The sequence below is a fragment of the Calonectris borealis genome, chromosome W (genome assembly GCF_964195595.1).
Source record: "Calonectris borealis chromosome W, bCalBor7.hap1.2, whole genome shotgun sequence".
NCBI lineage: Eukaryota > Metazoa > Chordata > Aves > Procellariiformes > Procellariidae > Calonectris > Calonectris borealis.
In genome coordinates this window covers 45,821,979-45,844,981 of record NC_134351.1, presented here as the reverse complement: position 1 = coordinate 45,844,981, position 23,003 = coordinate 45,821,979, and the positions used below count along the sequence as shown (strand labels likewise).

Genomic DNA, 23,003 nt, shown 5'->3' with positions numbered 1-23,003 from the left:
CCATCCGTGGGATTGCTTTTGCTCAAGGACCTGGGTGCACTTGGTGGGTGATGCGAAAGGATGGGGAAGTCCGGTGTGTACCTCAAGGGGATTTGAGGTACACAAATCGGGCTGTCCCCATGTGCCGCAAGAAGAACGGGCGGGGAAGGCGACCGGCCTGGCTGAACGGGGAGCTCTGGCTGGGACTCAGGGGAAAAAGGAGAGTTTATCACTTGTGGAAGAAGGGGCAGGCAACTCAGGAAGAGTACAGGGATCACGTTAGGTCATGCAGAGAGGAAATTAGAAAGGCAAAAGCCCAGCTAGAACTCAACCTGGCCACTGTCGTGAGAGACAACAAAAAATGCTTTTATAAGTATGTTAATGACAAAAGGAGAGCCAAGGAGAATCTCCATCCTCTATTGGATGCGGGCGGGAACGTTGCCACCAAGGGTGAGGAAAAGGCTGAGGTACTCAACGCCTTCTTTGCCTCAGTCTTTAGTAGTCAGAGTGGTTATCCTCAGGGTACTCAGCCCCCTGAGCTGGAAGACAGGGACGACGAGCAGGATAAACCCCCCATAATTCAAGAGGATGAAGTTAATGACCTGCTACGCCACCTGAATGCTCACAAGTCTATGGGGCCGGATGGGATCCACCCGAGGGTACTGAGGGAGCTGGCGGAGGAGCTTGCCAAGCCACTCTCCATCATTTACCAGCAGTCCTGGTTAACAGGAGAGGTCCCGGACGACTGGAGGCTCGCCAATGTGACGCCAATCTACAAGAAGGGCCGGAAGGAGGATCCGGGGAACTACAGGCCTGTCAGCCTGACCTCGGTGCCGGGGAAGATCATGGAGCGGTTGGTTTTGAGGGTGCTCACGAGCCATGTCCGGGACAACCAGGGGATGAGGCCCAGCCAGCACGGGTTCATGGAAGGCAGGTCCTGCTTGACCAACCTGATCTCCTTCTATGACCAGGTGACCCGCCTAGTGGATGAGGGAAAGGCTGTGGATGTGGTCTACCTGGACTTCAGTAAAGCCTTTGACACTGTCTCCCACAGCATTCTCCTAGAGAAGCTGGCGGCTCACGGCCTAGACAGGTACACTCTTCGCTGGGTAAAAAACTGGCTGGACGGCCGAGCCCAGAGAGTTGTGGTCAACGGAGTTAAATCCAGTTGGCGGCCGGTCACGAGCGGTGTTCCCCAGGGCTCAGTTTTGGGGCCGGTCCTGTTCAATATCTTTATCAATGATCTGGACGAGGGGATCGAGTGCTCCCTCAGTAAGTTTGCAGATGACACCAAGTTGGGCGGGAGTGTTGATCTGCTCGAGGGTAGGAAGGCTCTGCAGAGGGACCTGGACAGGCTGGATCGATGGGCCGAGGCCAACTGTATGAGGTTCAACAAGGCTAAGTGCCGGGTCCTGCACTTTGGCCACAACAACCCCAGGCAACGCTACAGGCTTGGGGAAGAGTGGCTGGAAAGCTGCCCGGAGGAAAAGGACCTGGGAGTGCTGATTGACAGCCGGCTGAACATGAGCCGGCAGTGTGCTCAGGTGGCCAAGAAGGCCAACGGCATCCTGGCCTGCATTAGGAATAGTGTGGCCAGTAGGAGTAGGGAGGTGATGGTGCCCCTGTACTTGGCCCTGGTGAGGCCGCACCTCGAATCCTGTGTTCAGTTTTGGGCCCCTCACTACAAGAAGGACACTGAGGTGCTGGAGCGTGTCCAGAGGAGGGCAACGAAGCTGGTGAAGGGCCTGGAGCACAAGCCTTATGAGGAGCGGCTGAGGGAACTGGGGTTGTTTAGTCTGGAGAAGAGGAGGCTGAGGGGAGACCTCATCGCGCTCTACAACTACCTGAAAGGAGGTTGTAGCGAGGTGGGTGTTGGTCTCTTCTCCCAAGTAACTAGCGATAGGACGAGAGGAAATGGCCTCAAGTTGCTCCAAGGGAGGTTTAGATTGGACATTAGGAGAAATTTCTTTACTGAAAGAGTGGTCAAGCATTGGAACAGGCTGCCCAGGGAAGTGGTTGAGTCACCATCCCTGGAGCTATTTAAAAGACGTGTAGATGAGGCCCTTAGGGACATGGTGTAGTGGGCATGGTGTGTTGGGTTGATGGTTGGACACGATGATCTTAGAGGTCTTTTCCAACCTGTATGATTCTATGATTCTATGATTTTGTTTGAAAATAGCCAATGAACTGAATTCTATGATGTTAATTGCTATATAATACTGTATGTCATCACTTCTACGGTTACTATATGTCATTTCAATGGTATTACAGTAAAAATTACTCAGATTAATGAAGAATGAATTTTGATGAAACCGAGCAAAGTGCAGCAGTAATGGAACCAGAACTGGGTGCAGGATGCAACAATCCAACACCACACACCATCTCTCCTGCCCTGAAAGACTGTTATGACAGATGGAGCCCAAAGTCATGGAGTAGATGAACTCAGTGGACATTTTAGAGGGATGGCCCATAGACTAAGCGAATGATATCCCTGTGTATATATCAAAAGACAGGGAAAGTGGTGGTGATTAATTGGGATCTATTGGAAAGTGTGGGACCTGGGCATGACGTAGATGGTATAGAATAAGTGGTGGATACTGTCCTGGTTTCAGCTGGGATAGAGTTAATTTTCTTCCTAGTAGCTGGTATAGTGCTGTGTTTTGAATTTAGTATTAGAAGAATGTTGATAACACACTGATGTTTTAGTTGTTGCTAAGTAGCGTTTATACTAAGTCAAGGACTTTACAGCTTCCCATGCTCTTCCAGGCGCAGAAGAAGCTGGGAGGGGGCATAGCCAGGACACCTGATCCAAACTGGCCAACGGGGTATTCCATACCATATGACATCATGTTCAGTATATAAACTGGGGGTTTTGGTTGGGGGTGCAGCGATCGCTGCTCGGGGACTGGCTGGGCATCGGTCAGTGGGTGGTGAGCAATTGCATTGTGCATCACTTAGTTTGAGTATTCTATCATTATTATTATTATTATTATTTTCCCTTCCTTTTCTGTTCTATTAAACTGTCTTTATCTCAGTCCACGAATTTTACTCTTTTTTTTTATTCTCTCCCCCATCCCACTGGGGGTGTGGATTGAGTGAGCGGCTGTGTGGTGTTTGGCTGCCTGCCGCGTTAAACCACAACAGCAATGTCCAGACTCAGGTAGATACCAGGGTGTCCGTGTTACAGTGATGCTCAGCAAAGCCTGTAAAGATGTCCTCAACCTGCCAGAGTGCCATTGCTGGCATATTCAGGCTCCTTGGCAAGACTGGGTTTATGTGTGTGATGTGTTTGTCATTCCCTTGGTATCAAGAACATTACTGAAACATAAAAAACTTCTATTTAATGTCCCGAAGAAATAAAATTATACCAGAAGTGAGGTAAACTCCTAAACGGCCATAGCTACCTGGCTACAGACAGTAATAGGACCAGCCCTGGAGCTGAAGCTGGCCCAGCCCGTAGCTTGCCACAGGGCAGTGAGGTCCCCGAGGGCCCTGGGGAAGGTGGCTGCAGAGACAGTATGGGCACAGCCCCGCAGCCGTCTGCATCAGAGGGACCGGTCCCCAAGGCCTGGGGGGACTGTGAGCATCAGCCTGTTGAACTGCAACTGCACTGTTGTGCTGGAGCACAGGGGGAACAATTTCTCCAGTCGATTATTATTTAATCTTTTCTACAATGAACAAATAAAATCTACAGTGCAGTTGCATCACTCTCTCCAAACATTTTTCTTAGAGACCCAAAATAAGATGTTTTTTAGTGAAAGAAAACAAATCTGAGCAGTGAACCAAGTCTTCGTTAAATAGAGAAATATTTTCTAAGTAAGCTTCTTGAGGATTAGTATCAACTTCGGCAAAAGCTAACGTCCGTAGGAAAACTGCCCCGGCAGCCCCGGGGCAGTTCCCGCTGAGGCTGCAGCCACCCGAAGGGAAGGCGCTGCCCAGCTTCTCCGTGGGGCACGCACCGGGAGGGCGCTTCGCCCCGGCGCTGACCCGCCTCCCATGGCGGCCGGACGGCCGGGCGAGGCGCCGCCGCCGCTGGCGGGCTCGGGAGGGCGGCGAGGCCCGGGGAGTGGCTGCCGCTCGCGCTCCCTCCCTGTGGGGGCGGCGCGCTGTTGACGGCGTCAGCCCGCCGGGCCCAGCCGCCCCACCGGCCCCTCCAAGCGGCTCCCGGCGGGCGCCCCGGCGAGACGCGCCGCGGGGGAGCGCGTAGCGGCGCGGCAGGGCGGGCTCCCCCTCTGGGAGCATCGGGCAGGTTTCGGCGGCCGCTGGATGGGAGCCCTTCTCCGCCGGGCACGGCCGCTCTCCCCCCACGCCGGCTGCGGGAAGGAGGACGGCAGAGCATGCCACCGGCGGGGCGGTTCCGCAGGGACTGACATGCTTCTGAAGGAGGGAAGGCGGCAGCCCCTCCGCCTCTCCCCGCGGTAGCGAAGGCGATGCTGCAGGGCCCTCCCCGGGCTCTCCCGCAGGTGCCAGGCTATCACCCACAGCAGCCGCGATCGCTGCCGTGACCAGCGCGGCCCCGGGCGGGCCGAGGCGACGAGTGGCGCGGGTCTGCACCCCTCTTCAGGGAAGGCGCTGCCTGCGCCCGCGGGGCCCCGCGCGGCGGGCGGCTCCGCGCGGCGGATGCGTGTGCATGAGCTCTGCACCGAGCGGGCGCAGGAAGCGCCCCCGTTCCGCCGCTTCCATCTTCCAGGGCAGCAAGACCTCTCCGCACGGCCGCGACGGTGAACGCCGGTTCAGCGGCTCCGAGAGCGCCTACCAGACCCAGAGAGCCCTGGACAACTGCAAGATGGTGGGTACCACAAAAGGGCTTGCCTTAATTTTTATATTTTCCGAGTGTTCTCGTCGCTGGCGACGGTGCCGCTCCTCCCGCCAGCTTGCCTATTCCCATCACGTGCAGTTGCACTATTTTTAAAACTGCAGTCTCCATCGGGGGCGCTGCCCTGTAGCTTAACTCGTAGAGGTTCAAACACGGGAGAGGGGAGGGAAAAACGAGACCTGTGGGGAGCCGGCTGGGTGCTGCAGGACAGGTAGGGTAGGGACCAGAGCCGGGCGCCTGGCCCTGCAGGAGCAGGAGCCCTCGCCCCAGCACATGCTTCCTTCGAGGCGCTGCCAAGCAGCTGGAGTTGCATTCTGCTAGATCCGGCCAAATCTGTCCCCAGACTTGCACTCACTGCAGCCTAAATGGGTAAATAGTTGCCTCCACTGCATCAGCGCACTCTGTGCTTGCTGTCTTGTGTGCAGTAACCACACTCTTGCCCTAAAATCCTTCTAAAACAGGATTCAGAATTTGAGGCCCCAAAATTCTGTCCCTGACATACATGGTACCTGTTTCCAGTCTCCCCAGAGTAGCTGATTGCAATTGTAAAATCTCAGATCAAGCACCTGCATCCATGTTATTTTTGGACTGTCACATTATGATATGACATTTTTCTCCATTCATGCTCAAAATGTTTGAATCCTGACACTTTCCTCCAAACCAGCACCATACACCCCATATTTGGCTCCTTGGGCTACAGTCAGCTGGACATTGGGCCCCAAAATTGCTCCTCTCACCAATGACAGAAATAGAAAACAAATGAAGTTGCTGCTACTTTACTTCAAAAATCTGGATCTTGCTACAGCTCTGTCCAGTAGCATTGGAAATATATCATCTGCTACTTCTGTTCTGCTGGATTCTGGCAATTTTTTTCCTCTAATATTGCAAACTGTGCTGGCAGATACCCACTCTGATACTTCAAAATAGAGAGCAGCTCCCAGTGCGCCAAGGAACAAAAGCTGCCACAGTAGCTCTATAAATATACCCAACAAGCGGATCCTACTGGGTCCTGCCTTTTTTCTCATTCCTGACAGCATAATTTGGTTAGTTAAACAGAAGTGCTAGCTTTGTTTCTTCACTGTTTATCTGGTAGAATTCACTGATTAGAAATAAAATATGATTTACAGATGGATTGTCAAGATGCAGTAAGATTCAGGAGATAAAACCAATGGGTTTTTTCTTTTTCTCTGTCTCGATGCTGCAACATCAGTATGGTTTTGTTTTCCTTGGCAATGCTGAGGTAGCTAAATGTGTCCTCTATTTAGACAGGGGATATCAGGTGAGAACTGGCAAAATGTGCCTGGTGCAACCAGTTACCAGTTGCAGGATGAAACACTTTTCTCTTTTTCTTAATGCAGAATAATTACACTATAACACAATGTAGTACAATTTTTCTCCATTGCTTTCATGCATCCTCTTAAGCTACAGAATGAAAGAGTTGAAGCCAGGTTTAGCAGAGTACAAGTATTGTGCCTGGGACTTTGGTGTGTGCTTTTTTTTTTGTTTTGGGTTTTGGGGGTGTTTTTTTGCAGATGTATCAGAATGCATTGGGATTGTTTTGCTGCTCCAGAAGCAGAGAAACCTATTTGCTACTCTTACAATGAAATTTAAGAAAGCATGGCCAAAAAATGAGTCCTGATACTATTCTCAGTTATACAGAGTAATTACAGTGGGATGCATGAAGAGCCAGAATGTCGCAGGAGAAGTGACTCATTTATTTTCTGAGTATGAGAATTTGAGGGCTTGACTTCAAAATTTGGTAGATATGATAGAATCCAGGTGCCAGATCCAGGTTTTTAGCATGCTTGTATGTTGGGATATGTTGAACTCCTGGTGGTGATGATGGCTGCAGAATTATGAGCAGTTACTCTTGTCTGTTTCTATGTAGTTTGGGAATTGAGGTCAAATCAGCAAAACAATGATAAATAAATATTCTGTTCTATTGCTCCCTGCCTTCCACCCTCGCCACCATGTGCAGCAAATGGTCTGATGTGCTTTCTTTCAGAAGACAGCAAATGCTTTGTTTCCTTAAAATATAATCCCACATAGGTGATCAGTGGAACTAAACAATAATGATCTTTCCATCACTGTAAAAGTTACCCATTTATCCAATAGCATCCATGTGTATCTGCTGGATATTGGATTTCTGTGAAAAGGTTGAAGTGTTTATTTACTTCTTTGGGTTCCCCACCCCCCCCCCCATATTGGAAAAAGTGCTTTCTAGAATCCTAACTGGAAAGTGCCTCTCTGGTACATCTTCTCAGCCAATAGCTTCTGATCAGTTTTAATTCTGAAAGTTGAGTTAGAGGCCAGTGACAGAACAGAAATCTTTACAAAATAAATTAGCAAAATCTCTAGTGTAAAAGCAAATGCTACATTACAATCCCTAAATGTGCTGTTAATCAGGAAGCAGAAGGAGCAAAGACAATCATTTCTGGAGATATTTTTGTCTTTTATGATAGCAAAAAATAACCTCATGCTACTAGTAAAACAGCTGTTTTTTTGTCTGCTTAATATTTAGGACTAATAACTCAAACACTTTTAGAGATTAAAAGCAGAAACACTACTTTCCTGCAAATGAACATTTATAGCTCACAAAAGAGGCAGCTCACATGGCGGCCTGTCGTGGTTTAACCCCAGAATCATGGTTTAACCCCAGCCAGCAAATAAACCCCACGCAGCCGCTCGCTCACCCCCCCAACTCCCGTGGGATAGGGGAGAGAATCGGGAGGGCACAAGTAGGAAAATTCCTGGGTTGAGATAAAAACAGTTTAATAATTGAAATAAAACTAAGTAGAACAGTAATAATAACAATGAGAACAACAACAATAACAGAATACACAAAGCAGGCGATGCACAATGCAACTGCTCACTGACCGACGACCACGTGTCACGAACGGGGGGAAGAGCCCCCCCCCCACCTGGTTTTTATATGAGCATGATGTCACATGGTATAGACTACCCCATTGGCCAGCTGGGTCCACCACCCTGGCTGTGCTCCACCTGCCCCCCAACCCCCGTGCAAGCACCACCCAGCAACAACCAAAGAATCAATGGGCCGACAACACTCCTCTCATACCAAACCCAAAACACAGCACACCCCCCAAGCTACTGGGAAGAAAGTTAACTCTGTCCCAGCCGGAACCAGGACAATATCCACCCCTTATTCTATACCATCTACATCATGACCAGATCTCACATTTTCCAATAAATTCCAATTAGTCATCACCACTTTTCCTGCCTTTTGATATACACACACACAGAGATATCATTCCCTTAGTCCATGGGCCATCCCTCTAAAATGTCCATTGAGTTCATTTAGTCCATGACTTTGGGCTCCATCTGTCATAACAGTCTTTCAAGGCAGGAGAGATGGTGTGTGGTGTTGGACTGTTGCATGCGGAGGCCAGTTCTGGGCGCTCGTCCGGTTCTATCATCGTTGCACCTTGCTCAGTTTCATCTGAGTTCATTCTACATTAATCTGGGTGATTCTTACTGTAATACTGTTAATATGGCATATGGTAACCATAGAAGTGATGACATACAGTACTATGTAATAACTAACATCGTACAATTCAGTTCATTGGCTATTTTCACTCACAATTAAATCCCCTTGAGGTACACACCGGACTTCCCCATCCTTTCGCATTACCCACCAAGTGCACCCAGGTCCTTGAGCAAAAGCAATCCCACGGATGGGTTTTCCCTTGCCCGAGGCAGGAGTAACCCAGACCGTCTTCCCCAGCATATTCCTTATATGCACGACAGGGACTTTATCCCCCTCTACAGTACGTAAGGGTTTGGATTGGGCAGGGCCAGATCGAGTGACAGATGCCCTCGTGTTGACTAACCAGGTGGCCTTTGCTAAATGTGTGTCCCAATGCTTGAATGTCCCACCACTCATTGCCCTCAGTGTTGTCTTTAACAGCCCGTTGTATCGTTCAATTTTTCCGGCGGCTGGTGCATGGTAGGGGATGTGATAGACCCACTCAATGCCATGCTCTTTGGCCCAGGTGTCTATGAGGGTGTTTCGGAAGTGAGTCCCGTTCTCTGACTCAATTCTTTCTGGGGTGCCATGTCGCCACAGGACTTGCTTTTCAAGGCCCAGGATGGTGTTCCGGGCGGTGGCATGGGGCACAGGATATGTTTCCAGCCATCCTGTGGTTACTTCTACCGTGGTGAGCACATGCCAGGCCTCCCCATATTTATATTTCAACCATCGTCCTCCATACCAAAGAGGCTTTACTCGCTTGGCTTGCTTGATTGCAGCGCATGTTTCACATTCATGGATAACCTGTGCAATAGTGTCCATGGTCAAGTCCACCCCTCGATCACGAGCCCATCCATCTGGATGGCTTTCACCTCTGCAAACTGGCTCGATTCACCTTCTCCTTCAGCAGTTTCTGTGACTTGTCGTATAGGACTCCATACAGCAGCTTTCCACCTCCGATGCTTTCCCACAAAGCGACAGGACCCATCAGTGAACAGGGCATATTGCTTCTCGTTTTCTGGTAGTTTATTATACAGTGGGGCTTCTTCAGCACGCGTCACCTCCTCCTCTGGGGATATTCCAAAATCTATGCCTTCTGGCCAGTTCATGATCACTTCCAAGATTCCTGGGCGACTCGGGTTTCCTATTCGGGCCCGTTGTGTGATCAGTGCGACCCACTTACTCCACGTAGCATCGGTTGCATGATGTGTAGAGGGGACCCTCCCTTTGAACATCCAGCCCAGCACCGGCAGTCGGGGTGCCAGGAGGAGCTGTGCTTCAGTACCAACCACTTCCGAAGCAGCTCGAATCCCTTCATATGCTGCCAATATCTCCTTCTCAGTTGGAGTGTAGCGGGCCTCGGATCCTCTGTATCCCCGACTCCAGAACCCTAAGGGTCGACCTCGAGTCTCCCCTGGTGCTTTCTGCCAGAGGCTCCAGGCAGGGCCATTCTCCCCGACCGGGGTGTAGAGCACATTCTTTACATCTTGTCCTGCCCGGACTGGCCCAAGGGCTACTGCATGAACTATCTCCTGTTTAATTTGTTGAAAGGCTTGTCGTTGCTCAGGGCCCCATTTGAAGTCGTTCTTCTTCCTGGTCACGCGATAGAGGGGGCTTACAATCTGACTGTAATTTGGAATATGCATTCTCCAAAAGCCCACAATGCCTAAGAAAGCTTGTGTTTCCTTTTTGCTAGTTGGTGGAGACATGGCTGTTATTTTGTTGGTCACATCTGTTGGGATCTGACGACGTCCATCTTGCCATTTTATTCCTAAAAACTGGATCTCCTGTGCAGGTCCCTTGACCTTTGTTTTATGGCAACGCCGGCCTTCAGAAGCATTTGGACTATTCTCTCCCCTTTCTCAAAAACTTCTTCTGCTGTGTTGCCCCATACAATGACGTCATCAATGTATTGCAGGTGTTCTGGAGCCTCACCCTGTTCCAGTGCGGTGTGGATCAGTCCATGGCAAATGGTAGGGCTGTGTTTCCACCCCTGGGGCAGTCGGTTCCAGGTGTACTGGACGCCCCTCCAAGTGAAAGCAAACTGTGGCCTGCACTCTGCCGCCAAAGGGATTGAGAAGACATTAGGGATATCCATTGTGGCATACCACTTGGCTGCCTTTGACTCCACTTTTTATTGATGTTCTAAGCATGTCCGGCACGGCAGCACTCAGTGGCAGCGTGACTTCGTTCTGGCCACGATCGTCTACTGTTAGTCTCCACTCTCCATTGGACTTTTGCACTGGCCACATGGGACTGTTGAAGGGTGAGTGAGTCTTGCTGATCACTCCTTGGCTCTCCAGGCGACGAATCAGCTTATGGATGGGAAGCAGGGAGTCTCAGTTGGTGCGATATTGCCGCCGGTGCACTGTTGTGGTAGCAATTGGTACCTGTTGTTCTTTGACCTTCAACAACCCCACAACAGAAGGGTCCTCTGAGAGACCGGGCAAGGTGGACAGCTGTTCGATTTCCTCTGCCTCCAGGGCAGCTATACCAAAAGCCCACCGGTACCCTTTTGGGTCCTTGAAATACCCTCTCCTGAGGTAGTCTATGCCAAGGATGCACGGAGCCTCTGGGCCAGTCACAATGGGGTGGTTTTGCCACTCATTCCCGGTTAGTCTCACTTCGGCCTCCAATACAGTTAACTGTCTCTGGGGAACTGCTCGCCAGAGACTGGAGCAGCAGTTTTCCTGGGAGAACCCCCTTGTGTGGTTGGTTTTCCTTGCAGCTCATGTACACGTGCCTCTAGGGCTGAGGTAGATTTTCCATCCTACTTTCTCATGTCCTCTCCGTGGTCACGCAGGTAAAACCACAGGGTGCCCCGGGGTGTGTACCCACTATATCTTCTCTCTTGAGGAGAGGGACGCTTGCTCCTAATGGCTGAGACACTGGCCCGTGCAGGTGGGGAGTAGGACATATCCTCTTTGAGTTGCTGGACCTCCCGGGACAGTTTCTCCACAGCCGAGATGCAAGCTCGTAGGGAGGAAGAGAGACTTTCTTCGTATTGCCGGAGTTGGCCAGCCAGTTCATCCACCTTCTGTTCCTCTCCATCTTTCCAGGTTATTATTGCCAATGAGTTTGCATGTGACGCTGGTGCGCTCCGCACAAACTTCCGCCACATGGGTCGGGTGCGTTTGACTTCATCTGGGTCCTTGGATAACTGCTCGTTGTTCAGGTCATCATAAATCACTTCCAGCACAGCTAATTCTCTCAGGTACTGGATACCTCTCTCCATGGTGGTCCACTTGCCTGGGTGGCATATAACATCTTCCTTGAAGGGATACCTTTCCTTCACACCTGACAGCAGTCGCCTCCAGAGGCTGAGGACTTGTGCCCCTTGTCCAATTGCTTTGTCAATGCCCCCTTCCCTAGAAAGGGATCCCAGCTGCTTGGCTTCCCTACCCTCTAATTCCAGGCTACTGGCCCCGTTATCCCAGCATCGGAGCAGCCAGGTGACAATGTGCTCGCCTGGACGAAGACTGAAATCTTTCCGCATATCTCGCAGCTCACCCAGGGATAGGGATCGGGTGGTTACCATCTCATTTATGGCTTCTGCCTCTTCCTCCTCCTCCTGTTCTCGTGATGGCCCTGGTTCATTTTCATCCCTTACTAAAGGAGCTGATTTCCTTGTGCATTTTCTTTTTTGTATAGGGGCGACTGATACTGGCATGGGTTGGTTCTCTGTCGCAGAGGGCGGAGTAGCTGCCGTGCCTGTTGTGGGGGGTGGGGAGCCACAGGGCCCGTTGCTTTGTCATGAGATGCAGAGACCTTTTCTTCCCCTTGGGGGTTCTGAGTGGTGTTAAACAGGGCTTGGTAGGCGTGGGCCAGACCCCAGCACATTGCAGCGATTTGCTTCTCCCTAGAATTGCCCGGGTGACAGCATACTTTTTCCGAATATTCCGACTGCCAACCGCGTGTCACGAACGGGGGGGCAAGCCCCCCCACACCCCTGGTTTTTATACTGAGCATGATGTCACATGGTATAGAATACTCCATTGGCCAGCTGGATCAACCACCCCGTCTGTGCTCCCCCCCGCCACAGGTTCCCTTGCACGTGGCAGGGCATGGGAGGCCGAAAAGAGAAACCAAAAGTCTCCCCGGTGCAAGCACCACCCAGCAACAACCAAAGCATCAATGGGCCATCAACACTCCTCTCATACCAAACCCAAAACACAGCACACCCCCCAAGCTACTGGGAAGAAAGTTAACTCTGTCCCAGCTGGAACCAGGACAAGGCCCTAGTCATTTACTTAATCTTAGACACTTGATCCTGTATGCCATGAAATTGGGAGCAACAGGAACAAGCTCTAGATTGGGGACGTTTTTTAAAAACTTGATTGTTTTTATCAGTGTAGTTAAATGTCTCATGTAAGTAAATCCTCTTTGTTTTTCAGCTTGTCCAGGAGTTCAATACCCAGGTGGCTCTATACCGGGAGCTGGTCATTTCCATTGGGGATGTCTCAGTCACCTGTCCATCTCTGCATGCAGAAATGCACAAAACTCGAACCCGAGGATGTGAGATGGCCTATCAGGCTCATCAAAAACTAGCAGCAATTTCTGGGTAGGAGTCTACTTATGTTTAATTAAAGCTTTACTCATATGCACATCTTTGCTAAATACTACATTGAGGAAACTTACAGCAAAAGCATTAACTTGTGTTTCTGTTTTAGGCATAGAGATGTATGACCACAAATTCTACATGATGGTCATATCCTTATGATAGTGGAATTTTGGGTCAAATCCTGGTCCCCTTACCAAGATGGTATCTTACTGATTTCACTGGATGCTTTTATGTAAGATGAACAGGATTTTACTCTGTATCACTAGACAACTTAAAAAGATCAAGGGAGAAGCCTTGCCTTTCAAGGGTGAAATAGCAATAGCTTTCTGCCCAATCCTTCATTGGGTATACCTAATTGAACAGTTAGAGACAACTAATTCAGCTCAACTAAAGACTTAGAAAAATTAGAGGAAAAAATTATTAGGTGAAAATTACGTAAGGGGGGAATATAAATACTGTTATGAAAACTTGTGTTTACGTTCTACATGTTTTTAAATCCTTGTGTTGAAATGAGGATTGAAGCTTTGCCAGCATATAATGTTTGAATTTATTCTTTGATGGACTTAGTGTATTACATTATATACATTCCTTTCCATGGTGACAGAATGTATCATCACATACTTGAGACTATGCCTCAGTACAAGATAAACCAGGATAAATAGCTGTATCTTATAAAACGTGAATTCATGCTGCTTACACAAAGTCTAATTATTTGTGGGTTCTTCACAGTATGGTGACTGGGGCATTTGTATTAACACATGTACCTCCTGAGTTTTGTCTCTCTGACCACATTTCATCAGAGCTTTCTGCACCTGCCTTATCCAACATAAACCATTGTGTGCCACTGGAAAAAAACTTTCTTTTTTTTGCAGCTCTGCCTAATCCCCATTGAAGTTCTTTCATCAGTTTAATGTATATGAGAAATCTGTCATAGGTTTAGTGTATAAGGGAAGGCCACACTAAAAAACTAAACAGAAGAAAACACTGGTTGGTCATTTTAGTAGAACTGTTAACATTTTCAGATGTGATTTTGTGCAAAGACTCTTAAGTTGATATTACAGCCTCTGATTTGTTCCTCAAACAAAATACATGCTTTTAAGTTACTAAAGTCTGTGAGAATTAAAAAAACCAAACCAACCACAAGATACAGTTCTTTTTAACCAGTGTACACTACCTCAGTACTGTAGCATTGAAAATGTGGAAACAAACGGCAGTGAAATTGATCTTGTGCACTTTCAGACTCAAAAGAGAGACTAATACAAACCAAAATAATGCAACTGAATAGCAGAACCTAACTTGGATTTTTTTTTCCCCATAAAGAAAACCATAGACACATGCTCATTTAGAAGTATGGAGTTTTTTTAAGTAATCATTTCACAGTTGGGAGTCTGTCATATACACAAAGATGTCCTGAAGGTTGTGCAGTTGCTGCGAGATTGACATTTAGCTAATCTAAAACTGTTTTAAATAGCTATGATAATAATGTGATATCCATAACAACTGGTAGGTGTTAGAAACCCTCTGGAAATTACTTGTTTAGTTTGACAGACATTTTACAGGATATGCTTCACATCCTCACCCTCCTACAGCTGAGGAAAGCCATGTGAGCCAACTTAACTTTTTTTGGTGTATCTGTGAGGAAAGATGGGAGATGAAGGTACAGCAAGGCTTCAGTGTAGAAAACAAATAGAAGGAGAGGAGTAATAGTCTCAGAGGTTCAGTCTTTAATTCAGCAGGAAGAGCGATGTAGTGCATATGGCATAGGATCTGGAATGGGAACCTAATTTGGTAGGAAGAAAAAGTATTGGGAAGAAAAATATTTAGGGACAGGAATGTATTGAATCATCCCCAGTATTAAATAGTCAGGAGGGTAGTGTATTGCTCAGAAATCACTGGTAGTCAGCAGATGGGACAAAGGCTCATTTAGTTCACTGCTGTAGTTCAAAATGCACAGCACTGCACTGTGCGAACTCCTGGGTAACACAGCCAATTCCATCTTCCAAAGCTTGTTAAAGAAAGCCTATTGCTTTCCCAGCCAGAGAGAATAATAACAATTAGCTAATTATGTTACTAGACTATAAAATTTCATTACATATCAGCATTCTTTTAGTTAAGGTCATCAATAATATTCAGTTAGTCTCTAAGTGACCTGAGCTGTTGCAGGGCACTCTGAGTTTCTTTCAAGAAGTTGGCATCACTGTCTCAAACATTAAGTTCATTAATCTTGTTTGTGCTGATGTCTTCCTCGGAAAATTAGCAGACAGATTCATTTTATGCTTCCTGTTTGAATACATCAGGATTTGAGACTCTTAAACGCACTTCTGATTCAGGCAGCTAGAAGAGGCACCTATTTCCCTTCATAACTCACCTGTTCTACCAGATTAGGGAAGGTAACAAAGAGGAAAGGTGCAAAGACTCAGAAGGAAAGAAACAGGAACAGATCCACTAGTGCTGAGAAAGGCAGCTCTGGAAGAAAAATTGGGAACTGTGGGAAGGGAAAGAAATGCTGAGGTGGAGATAATACATTAGGAACTGAACAGGATAGAAGAAGTTATGAGGAGGAAAAAACTTTGATCATGGGCATATCAGTTCTGGAATATTAGATGGACATCAGAGTAGGACAGTGTTGTAATAAGAACAAGAAGAGAAGACTGCAGTTGTAGCTGTAGAAAAAGTATACACTGATAAGCCATCAAAAGGAAATTGAGCTAGGGAAATGGAAGGAGTGAAAGCCACACTTACATTTTAAAAACTGAGAGAAAGAAAAACAAAGGAGATGACGATAAAGATAAGGAAGTAGCAAGGAAACATAAAACCTTATGAAGTCTGTACTGGATGTCGTGGTTTAACCTAGCAGGCAGCCAAATACCACACAGCCACTCGCTCACTCCCCCCGCCCCCCCAGTGGGACGGGGAGAGAATCGGAAGGGTAAGAGTGAGAAAAACTCATGGGTTGAGATAAAGACAGTTTAATAGAACAGAAAAGGGAAAAAAGTAATAATAATAATAATAGAATATACAAAATGAGTGATGCACAATGCAATTGCTCACCACCCGCGCTGACCGATAACCAAGTAGCGATCGGTACTTCCTGGATCACGCCTACCCTTCATATACTGAGCATGACGTCACATGGTATGGAATACCCCATTAGCCAGCTGGGCTGGCTGTCCTGATTATGTTCCCTCCCATCTCGTGTACCTAGCTCAGTCAGTAGGCATGGGAGCTGTCCTTGGACTAGGAGGGCACTTAGCAACAACTGAAAACATCAGTGTGTTATCAACATTCTCCTCATACTAAATCCAAAACACAGCACTAGGAAGAAATTTAACCCTATCCCAGCTGAAACCAGGACAGTATCCACCCCTTATTCCATACCATTTACGTCATGCTTAGGTCTCACATTTTTTTTAATACATTTCAATTAACCACCATTATCTTTCTTTTTATATATACACATATATATATATGCACGCACAGATATCATTCCCTTGGTCTATGGACTATCCCTCTAAAATGTCCACTGAGTTCATTTAGTTCATGACATTGGGCTCCATCTGTCATAACAGTCTTTCAGGGCAGGAGAGAAGGTGTGTGGTGTTGGGCTGTTGCATCCTGAAGCCAGTTCTCATTTCGGTACTGCTGCACTCGTCCAGTTCTATCATCGTTGCACTTTGCTCGGTTTCATCAGAGTTAGTTCATTCTTCATTAATATGGGTGATTTTCACTGCTATACCATTGATAGCAACCATAGAAATAATGATATACAATATCATGTAACAATCAACATCATACAATTCAGTTCATTGGCTATTTTCACCCAAAATCAAATCCCCTTGAGGTACACACCGGACTTCCCCATCCTTTCGCATCACCCACCAAGTGCACCCAGGTCCTTGAGCAAAAGTAATCCCACAGATGGGTTTTCCCTTGCCCGAGGCAGGAGTAACCCAGACCGTCTTCCCCAGCATATTTCTTATGTGCACGACAGGGACTTTATCTCCATCTACAGTACATAAGGGTTTGGATTGGGCAGGGCCAGCTTGATTGAAAGATCCCCTGGTGTTGACTGACCAGGAGGCTTTTGCTAAATGTGTGTCCCAATGCTTGCATGTCCTACCACCCATTGCCCTCAGCGTAGTCTTTAGCAGTCCATTGTATCGTTCGATTTTCCCGGAGGCTGGTGCATGGTAGGGGATGTGATAGACCCACTCAATGCCATGCTCTTTGGCCCAGGTGTCTATGAGGGTGTTTCGGAAGTGAGTCCCGTTGTCTGACTCAGTTCTTTCTGGGGTGCCATGTGGCCACAGGACTTGCTTTTCAAGGCCCAGGATGGTGTTCCGGGAAGTGGCATGGGGCACAGGGTATGTTTCTAGCCATCCTGTGGTTGCTTCCACCATGGTGAGCACATAGCGCTTACCGTGGCGGGTTTGTGGGAGTGTGATATAATCAGTCTGCCAGGCCTCCCCATATTTATATTTCAACCATCGTCCTCCATACCAAAGAGGCTTTACTCGCTTGCCTTGTTTGATTGCAGCGCACGTTTCACATTCATGGATAACCTGTGCAATAGCGTCCATGGTTAAGTCCACCCCTCGATCACAAGCCCATCTATATGTTGCATCTCTTCCTTGATGACCTGAGGCGTCATGGGCCCACAGAGCTATAAATAATTGTCGTGGTTTAACCCCAGCCAGCAAAAATAAATGCCACGCAGCCGCTCGATCACCCCCCTCCTCCGGTGGGATGGGGAAGAGAATCGGGAGGGCACAAGTAGGAAAGCTCCCGGGTTGAGATAAAAACAGTTTAATAATTGAAATAAAACTAAGTAGAACAGTAATAATAACAATGAGAACAACAACAATAACAGAATACACAAAACAGGCAATGCACAACGCAACCGCTCACTGACCGCCGACCGCGTGTCACGAACGGGGGGCGAGCCCCCCCCCACACCTGGTTTTTATACTGAGCATGATGTCACATGGTATAGAATACCCCATTGGCCAGCTGGGTCCACCATCCCGGCTGTGCTCCCCTTCCTCGGTGCAAGCATCACCCAGCAACAGCCAAAGCATCAATGGGCCATCAACGCTCCTTTCACACCAAACCCAAAACACAGCACACCCCCCAAGCTACTGGGAAGAAAGTTAACCCTGTCCCAGCTGAAACCAGGACAATATCCACCCCTTATTCTATACCATCTACATCACGCCCAGGTCTCACATTTTCCCATACATTCCAATTAGTCACCGCTACTTTTCCCTGCCTTTTGATATACACACACACAGAGATATCATTCCCTTAGTCCATGGGCCATCCCTCTAAAATGTCCGTTGAGTTCATTTAGTCCATGACTTTGGGTTCCACCTGTCATAACAGTCTTTCAGGGCAGGAGAGATGGTGTGTGGTGTGGGACTCTTGCATGCGGAGGCCAGTTCTGGGCGCTCGTCCGGTTCTATCATTGTTGCACCTTGCTCAGTTTCATTGGAGTTCATCCTACATTAATCTGGGTGATTCTTACTGTAATACTGTTAATATGGCATATGGTAACCATAGAAGTGATGACATACAGTACTATGTAATAACTAACATCGTACAATTCAGTTCATTGGCTATTTTCACCCAAAATTAAATCCCCCTGAGGTACACACCGGACTTACCCATTCTTTCTCATCACCCACCAAGTGCACCCAGGTCCTTGAGCAAAAGCAATCCCACGGATGGGTTTTCCCTTGCCCGAGGCAGGAGTAACCCAGACCGTCTTCCCCAGCATATTTCTCATATGCACGACAGGGACTTTATCCCCCTCTACAGTACATAAGGGTTTGGATTGGGCAGGGCCAGCTCGAGTGACAGATCCCCTAGTGTTGACTAACCAGGTGGCCTTTGCTAAATGTGTGTCCCAATGCTTGAATGTCCCACCACCCATTGCCCTCAGTGTTGTCTTTAACAGCCCGTTGTATCGTTCAATTTTTCCGGCGGCTGGTGCATGGTAGGGGATGTGATAGATCCACTCAATGCCATGCTCTTTGGCCCAGGTGTCTATGAGGGCGTTTCGGAAGTGAGTCCCGTTGTCTGACTCAATTCTTTCTGGGGTGCCATGTCGCCATAGGACTTGCTTTTCAAGGCCCAGGATGGTGTTCCGGGCGGTGGCATGGGGCACAGGATATGTTTCCAGCCATCCTGTGGTTACTTCTACCATGGTGAGCACATGCCAGGCCTCCCCATATTTATATTTCAACCATCGTCCTCCATACCAAAGAGGCTTTACTCGCTTGGCTTGCTTGATTGCAGCGCATGTTTCACATTCGTGGATAACTTGTGCAATAGTGTCCATGGTCAAGTCCACCCCTCGATCACGAGCCCATCTATATGTTGCATCTCTCCCTTGGTGGCCTGAAGTGTCATGGGCCCACCGAGCTATAAATAATTCACCCTTATGTTGCCAGTCCAGATCCACCTGAGCTACTTCGATCTTGGCAGCCTGGTCCATCTGCTGGATGTTTTGGTGTTCTTCAGTGGCCCGACTCTTGGGTACGTGAGCATCTACGTGACGTACTTTTACAGCCAGGTTCTCTACCCGGGCAGCAATATCTTGCCACAATGCGGCAGCCCAGATGGGTTTACCTCTGCGCTGCCAGTTGTTCTGCTTCCACTACTGCAACCATCCCCACAGGGCATTTGCCACCATCCATGAGTCAGTATAGAGATAAAGTACTGGCCATTTTTCTCGTTCGGCAATGTCCAAGGCCAGCTGGATGGCTTTCACCTCTGCAAACTGACTCGATTCACCTTCTCCTTCAGCATTTTCTGTGACTTGGCGTATAGGACTCCATACAGCAGCCCTGCATCTCCGATGTTTTCCCACAAGGCGACAGGACCCATCAGTGAACAGGGCATATCGCTTCTCATTTTCTGGTAGTTTGTTTTATGGTGGGGCCTCTTCAGCACGCGTCACCTCCTCCTCTGGGGATATTCCAAAATCTTTGCCTTCTGGCCAGTTTGTGATCACCTCCAGGATTCCTGGCCGACAGGGGTTTCCTATTCGGACCCATTGTGCGATCAGCGCGACCCACTTACTCCACGCAGCATCGGTTGCATGATGTGTAGAGGGGACCGTCCCTTTGAACATCCAGCGCAGCACCGGCAGTCGGGGTGCCAGGAGGAGCTGTGCTTCAGTGCCAACCACTTCGGAAGCAGCTCGAATCCCTTCATATGCTGCCAATATCTCCTTCTCAGTTGGAGTGTAGCGGGCCTCGGATCCTCTGTATCCCCGACTCCAGAACCGTAAGGGTCGACCTGGAGTCTCCCCTGGTGCTTTCTGCCAGAGGCTCCAGGTAGGGCCATTCTCCCCGGCTGCGGTGTAGAGCACATTCTTCACATCTTGTCCTGCCCGGACTGGCCCAAGGGCTACTGCATGAACTATCTCCTGTTTAATTTGTTCAAAGGCTTGTCGTTGCTCAGGGCCCCATTTGAAGTCGTTCTTCTTCCTGGTCACGTGATAGAAAGGGCTTACAATCTGACTGTAATTTGGAATATGCATTCTCCAAAAACCCACCACGCCTAAGAAAGCTTGTGTTTCCTTTTTGCTAGTTGGTGGGGACATGGCTGTTATTTTGTTGATCACATCCATTGGGATCTGATGACGTCCATCTTGCCATTTTATTCCTAAAAACTGGATCTCCTGTGCAGGTCCCTTGACCTTACTTTGTTTTATGGCAAAAGCGGCCTTCAGAAGGATTTGGACTATTCTCTCCCCTTTCTCAAAAACTTCTTCTGCTCTGTTGCCCCATACGATGATGTCATCAATGTATTGCAGGTGTTCTGGAGCCTCACCGTGTTCCAGTGCGGTGTGGATCAGTCCATGGCAAATGGTAGGGCTGTGTTTCCACCCCTGGGGCAGTCGGTTCCAGGTGTACTGGACGCCCCTCCAAGTGAAAGCAAACTGTGGCCTGCACTCTGCTGCCAAAGGGATTGAGAAGAACGCATTAGCAATGTCAATTGTGGCGTACCGCTTGGCTGCCTTTGACTCCAGTTCGTATTGGAGTTCTAGCATGTCCGGCACGGCAGCACTCAGTGGCGGCGTGACTTCATTCAGGCCACGGTAGTCTACTGTTAGTCTCCACTCTCCATTGGACTTTCGCACTGGCCACATGGGACTGTTGAAGGGTGAGCGAGTCTTGCTGATCACTCCTTGGCTCTCCAGATGACGAATCAGCTTATGGATGGGAATCAGAGAGTCTCGGTTGGTGCAGTGTTGCCGCCGGTGCACTGTTGTGGTAGCGATTGGTACCTGTTGTTCTTCAACCCTCAGCATCCCCACAACAGAAGGGTCCTCTGAGAGACCAGGCAAGGTGGACAGCTGTTTAATTTCCTCCGTCTCTGGGGCAGCTATACCAAAAGCCCACCGGTACCCTTTTGGGTCTTTGAAATACCCTCTCCTGAGGTAGTCTATGCCAAGGATGCACGGAGCCTCTGGGCCAGTCACAATGGGGTGCTTCTGCCACTCATTCCCAGTTAGGCTCACTTCGGCCTCCAATACAGTTAACTCTTGGGATCCCCCTGTCACTCCAGAAATACAGATGGGTTCTGCCCCTTTATAGTTTGATGGCATCAGGGTGCACTGTGCACCAGTGTCTACTAGAGCCTTATACTCCTGTGGGTCTGATGTGCCAGGCCATCGAATCCGCACAGTCCAGTAAACCTGGTTGTCCCTTTCCTCCACCTGGCCGGAGGCAGGGCCCCTCTAGTCCTGGTCATAGTATCCATCTCTCACTTCTTGCAAACGTGAGTCAAGAATTTCTTCATCGCAATTACAATCCAAAGTAAGATCAGCCCTTCTACTCTGTCTGGGGAACTGTTCACTGGAAACTGGACCGTCGTGAGACAGGTTTTTCCTGACAACTGGAGCAGCATTTTTCCTGGGAGAACCCCCTTGTGTCATTGTTTTTCCTTGTAACTCACGTACACGTGCCTCTAGGGTCAAGGTAGGTTTTCCATCCCACTGCCTCATGTCCTCTCCGTGGTCACACAGGTAAAACCACAGGGTGCCCCGTGGTGTGTACTTTCGATATCCTCTCTCTTGAGCAGAAGAACGCTGACTCCTAATGGCTGAGATACTGGTCCGTACAGGTGGAGAATAGGACATACCCTCTTTGAGTTGCTGGACCTCCTGGGACAGCTTCTCCACAGCCGACTCAAGGGAGGAGGAGTTAGTTTCTTCGTATTCCCGAAGTCTGCTAACTAAGACATCCACCATTGGTCCTTCTTCCTCTGCCCAGGACAGTACTGCCAATGAACTGGCATACGATGCTGGTGCGCTCCGTACCAACTTCCGCCACTTGGGTTGCATGCACTGGACTTCATCTGGATCTTTGGGCATTTGGTTGTTGTCCAGGTCACTATAAACTACCTCCAGCATGCCTAATTCTCTCAGGTACTGGATACCTCTCTCCATAGTGGTCCATTTGCCTAGGCGATATATAACATCTTCCTTGAAGGGATACCTTTCCTTTACGCCTGACAGCAGTCGCCTCCAGAGGCTGAGGACCTGTGTCCCTTTTCCAATTCCTTTGTCAATACCTGCTTCCCTAGCAAGGGATCCTAGCTGTTTGGCTTCCTTCCCCTCTACTTCCAGGCTACTGGCCCCATTATCCCAGCATCGGAGCAGCCAGGTAACAATATGCTCGCCTGGACGACGGCTGAAATCTTTCCGCATATCTCGCAACTCATTCAGGGTAGGGATCGGGTGGTTTCTGTCTCGTTTATGAGTTCTTCCTCTTCCTCCTCCCCTCCTCGTGATGGCCCTGCTTTTCCATCATCCTTTTCTACACGACCTGACTTCCGCTTACAAGATTTCTTCTTCTGTACAGGGCTGATGAATACCAGCGACGGTTGGTCCTCTGGTTCAACCGTAGTACCCGTCGCGAGGTTTTGGGTAGCTGCAGTGCCTGTCGCGGGGGTTGGAGTACTTGTAGTGACTGTTGCTGGGGTTTGAGTGGCTGCAGTGCTTGTCGCACTGGTTGGAGTAACTGCAGTGACTGTTGGCGGAGTTTGAGTAGCTGCAGTGCCTGTTGCGGGGGTTGGAGTAACTGTAGTGACTGTTGGCGGGGTCTGAATAGCCATAGTGGTTGTCGCGGGGGTTGAAGTAGCCA

At 48.8% G+C, this 23,003-nt stretch overlaps 1 protein-coding gene across 1 annotated transcript in view; it reads left to right on the top strand.

Moving 5' to 3' along the window:
* The first annotated feature begins 4,609 nt into the window (after nucleotides 1–4,609).
* Nucleotides 4,610–23,003, top strand: part of LOC142074736 (regulator of G-protein signaling 7-binding protein-like) — a 104,014-nt gene continuing 85,620 nt past the window's right edge. Inside the window, exons 1-2 of the mRNA XM_075135598.1 lie at nucleotides 4,610–4,768; nucleotides 12,680–12,846. Of these exons, the coding sequence (XP_074991699.1) occupies nucleotides 4,610–4,768; nucleotides 12,680–12,846 (326 nt within the window). The remainder of the gene's footprint in view (nucleotides 4,769–12,679; nucleotides 12,847–23,003) is intronic.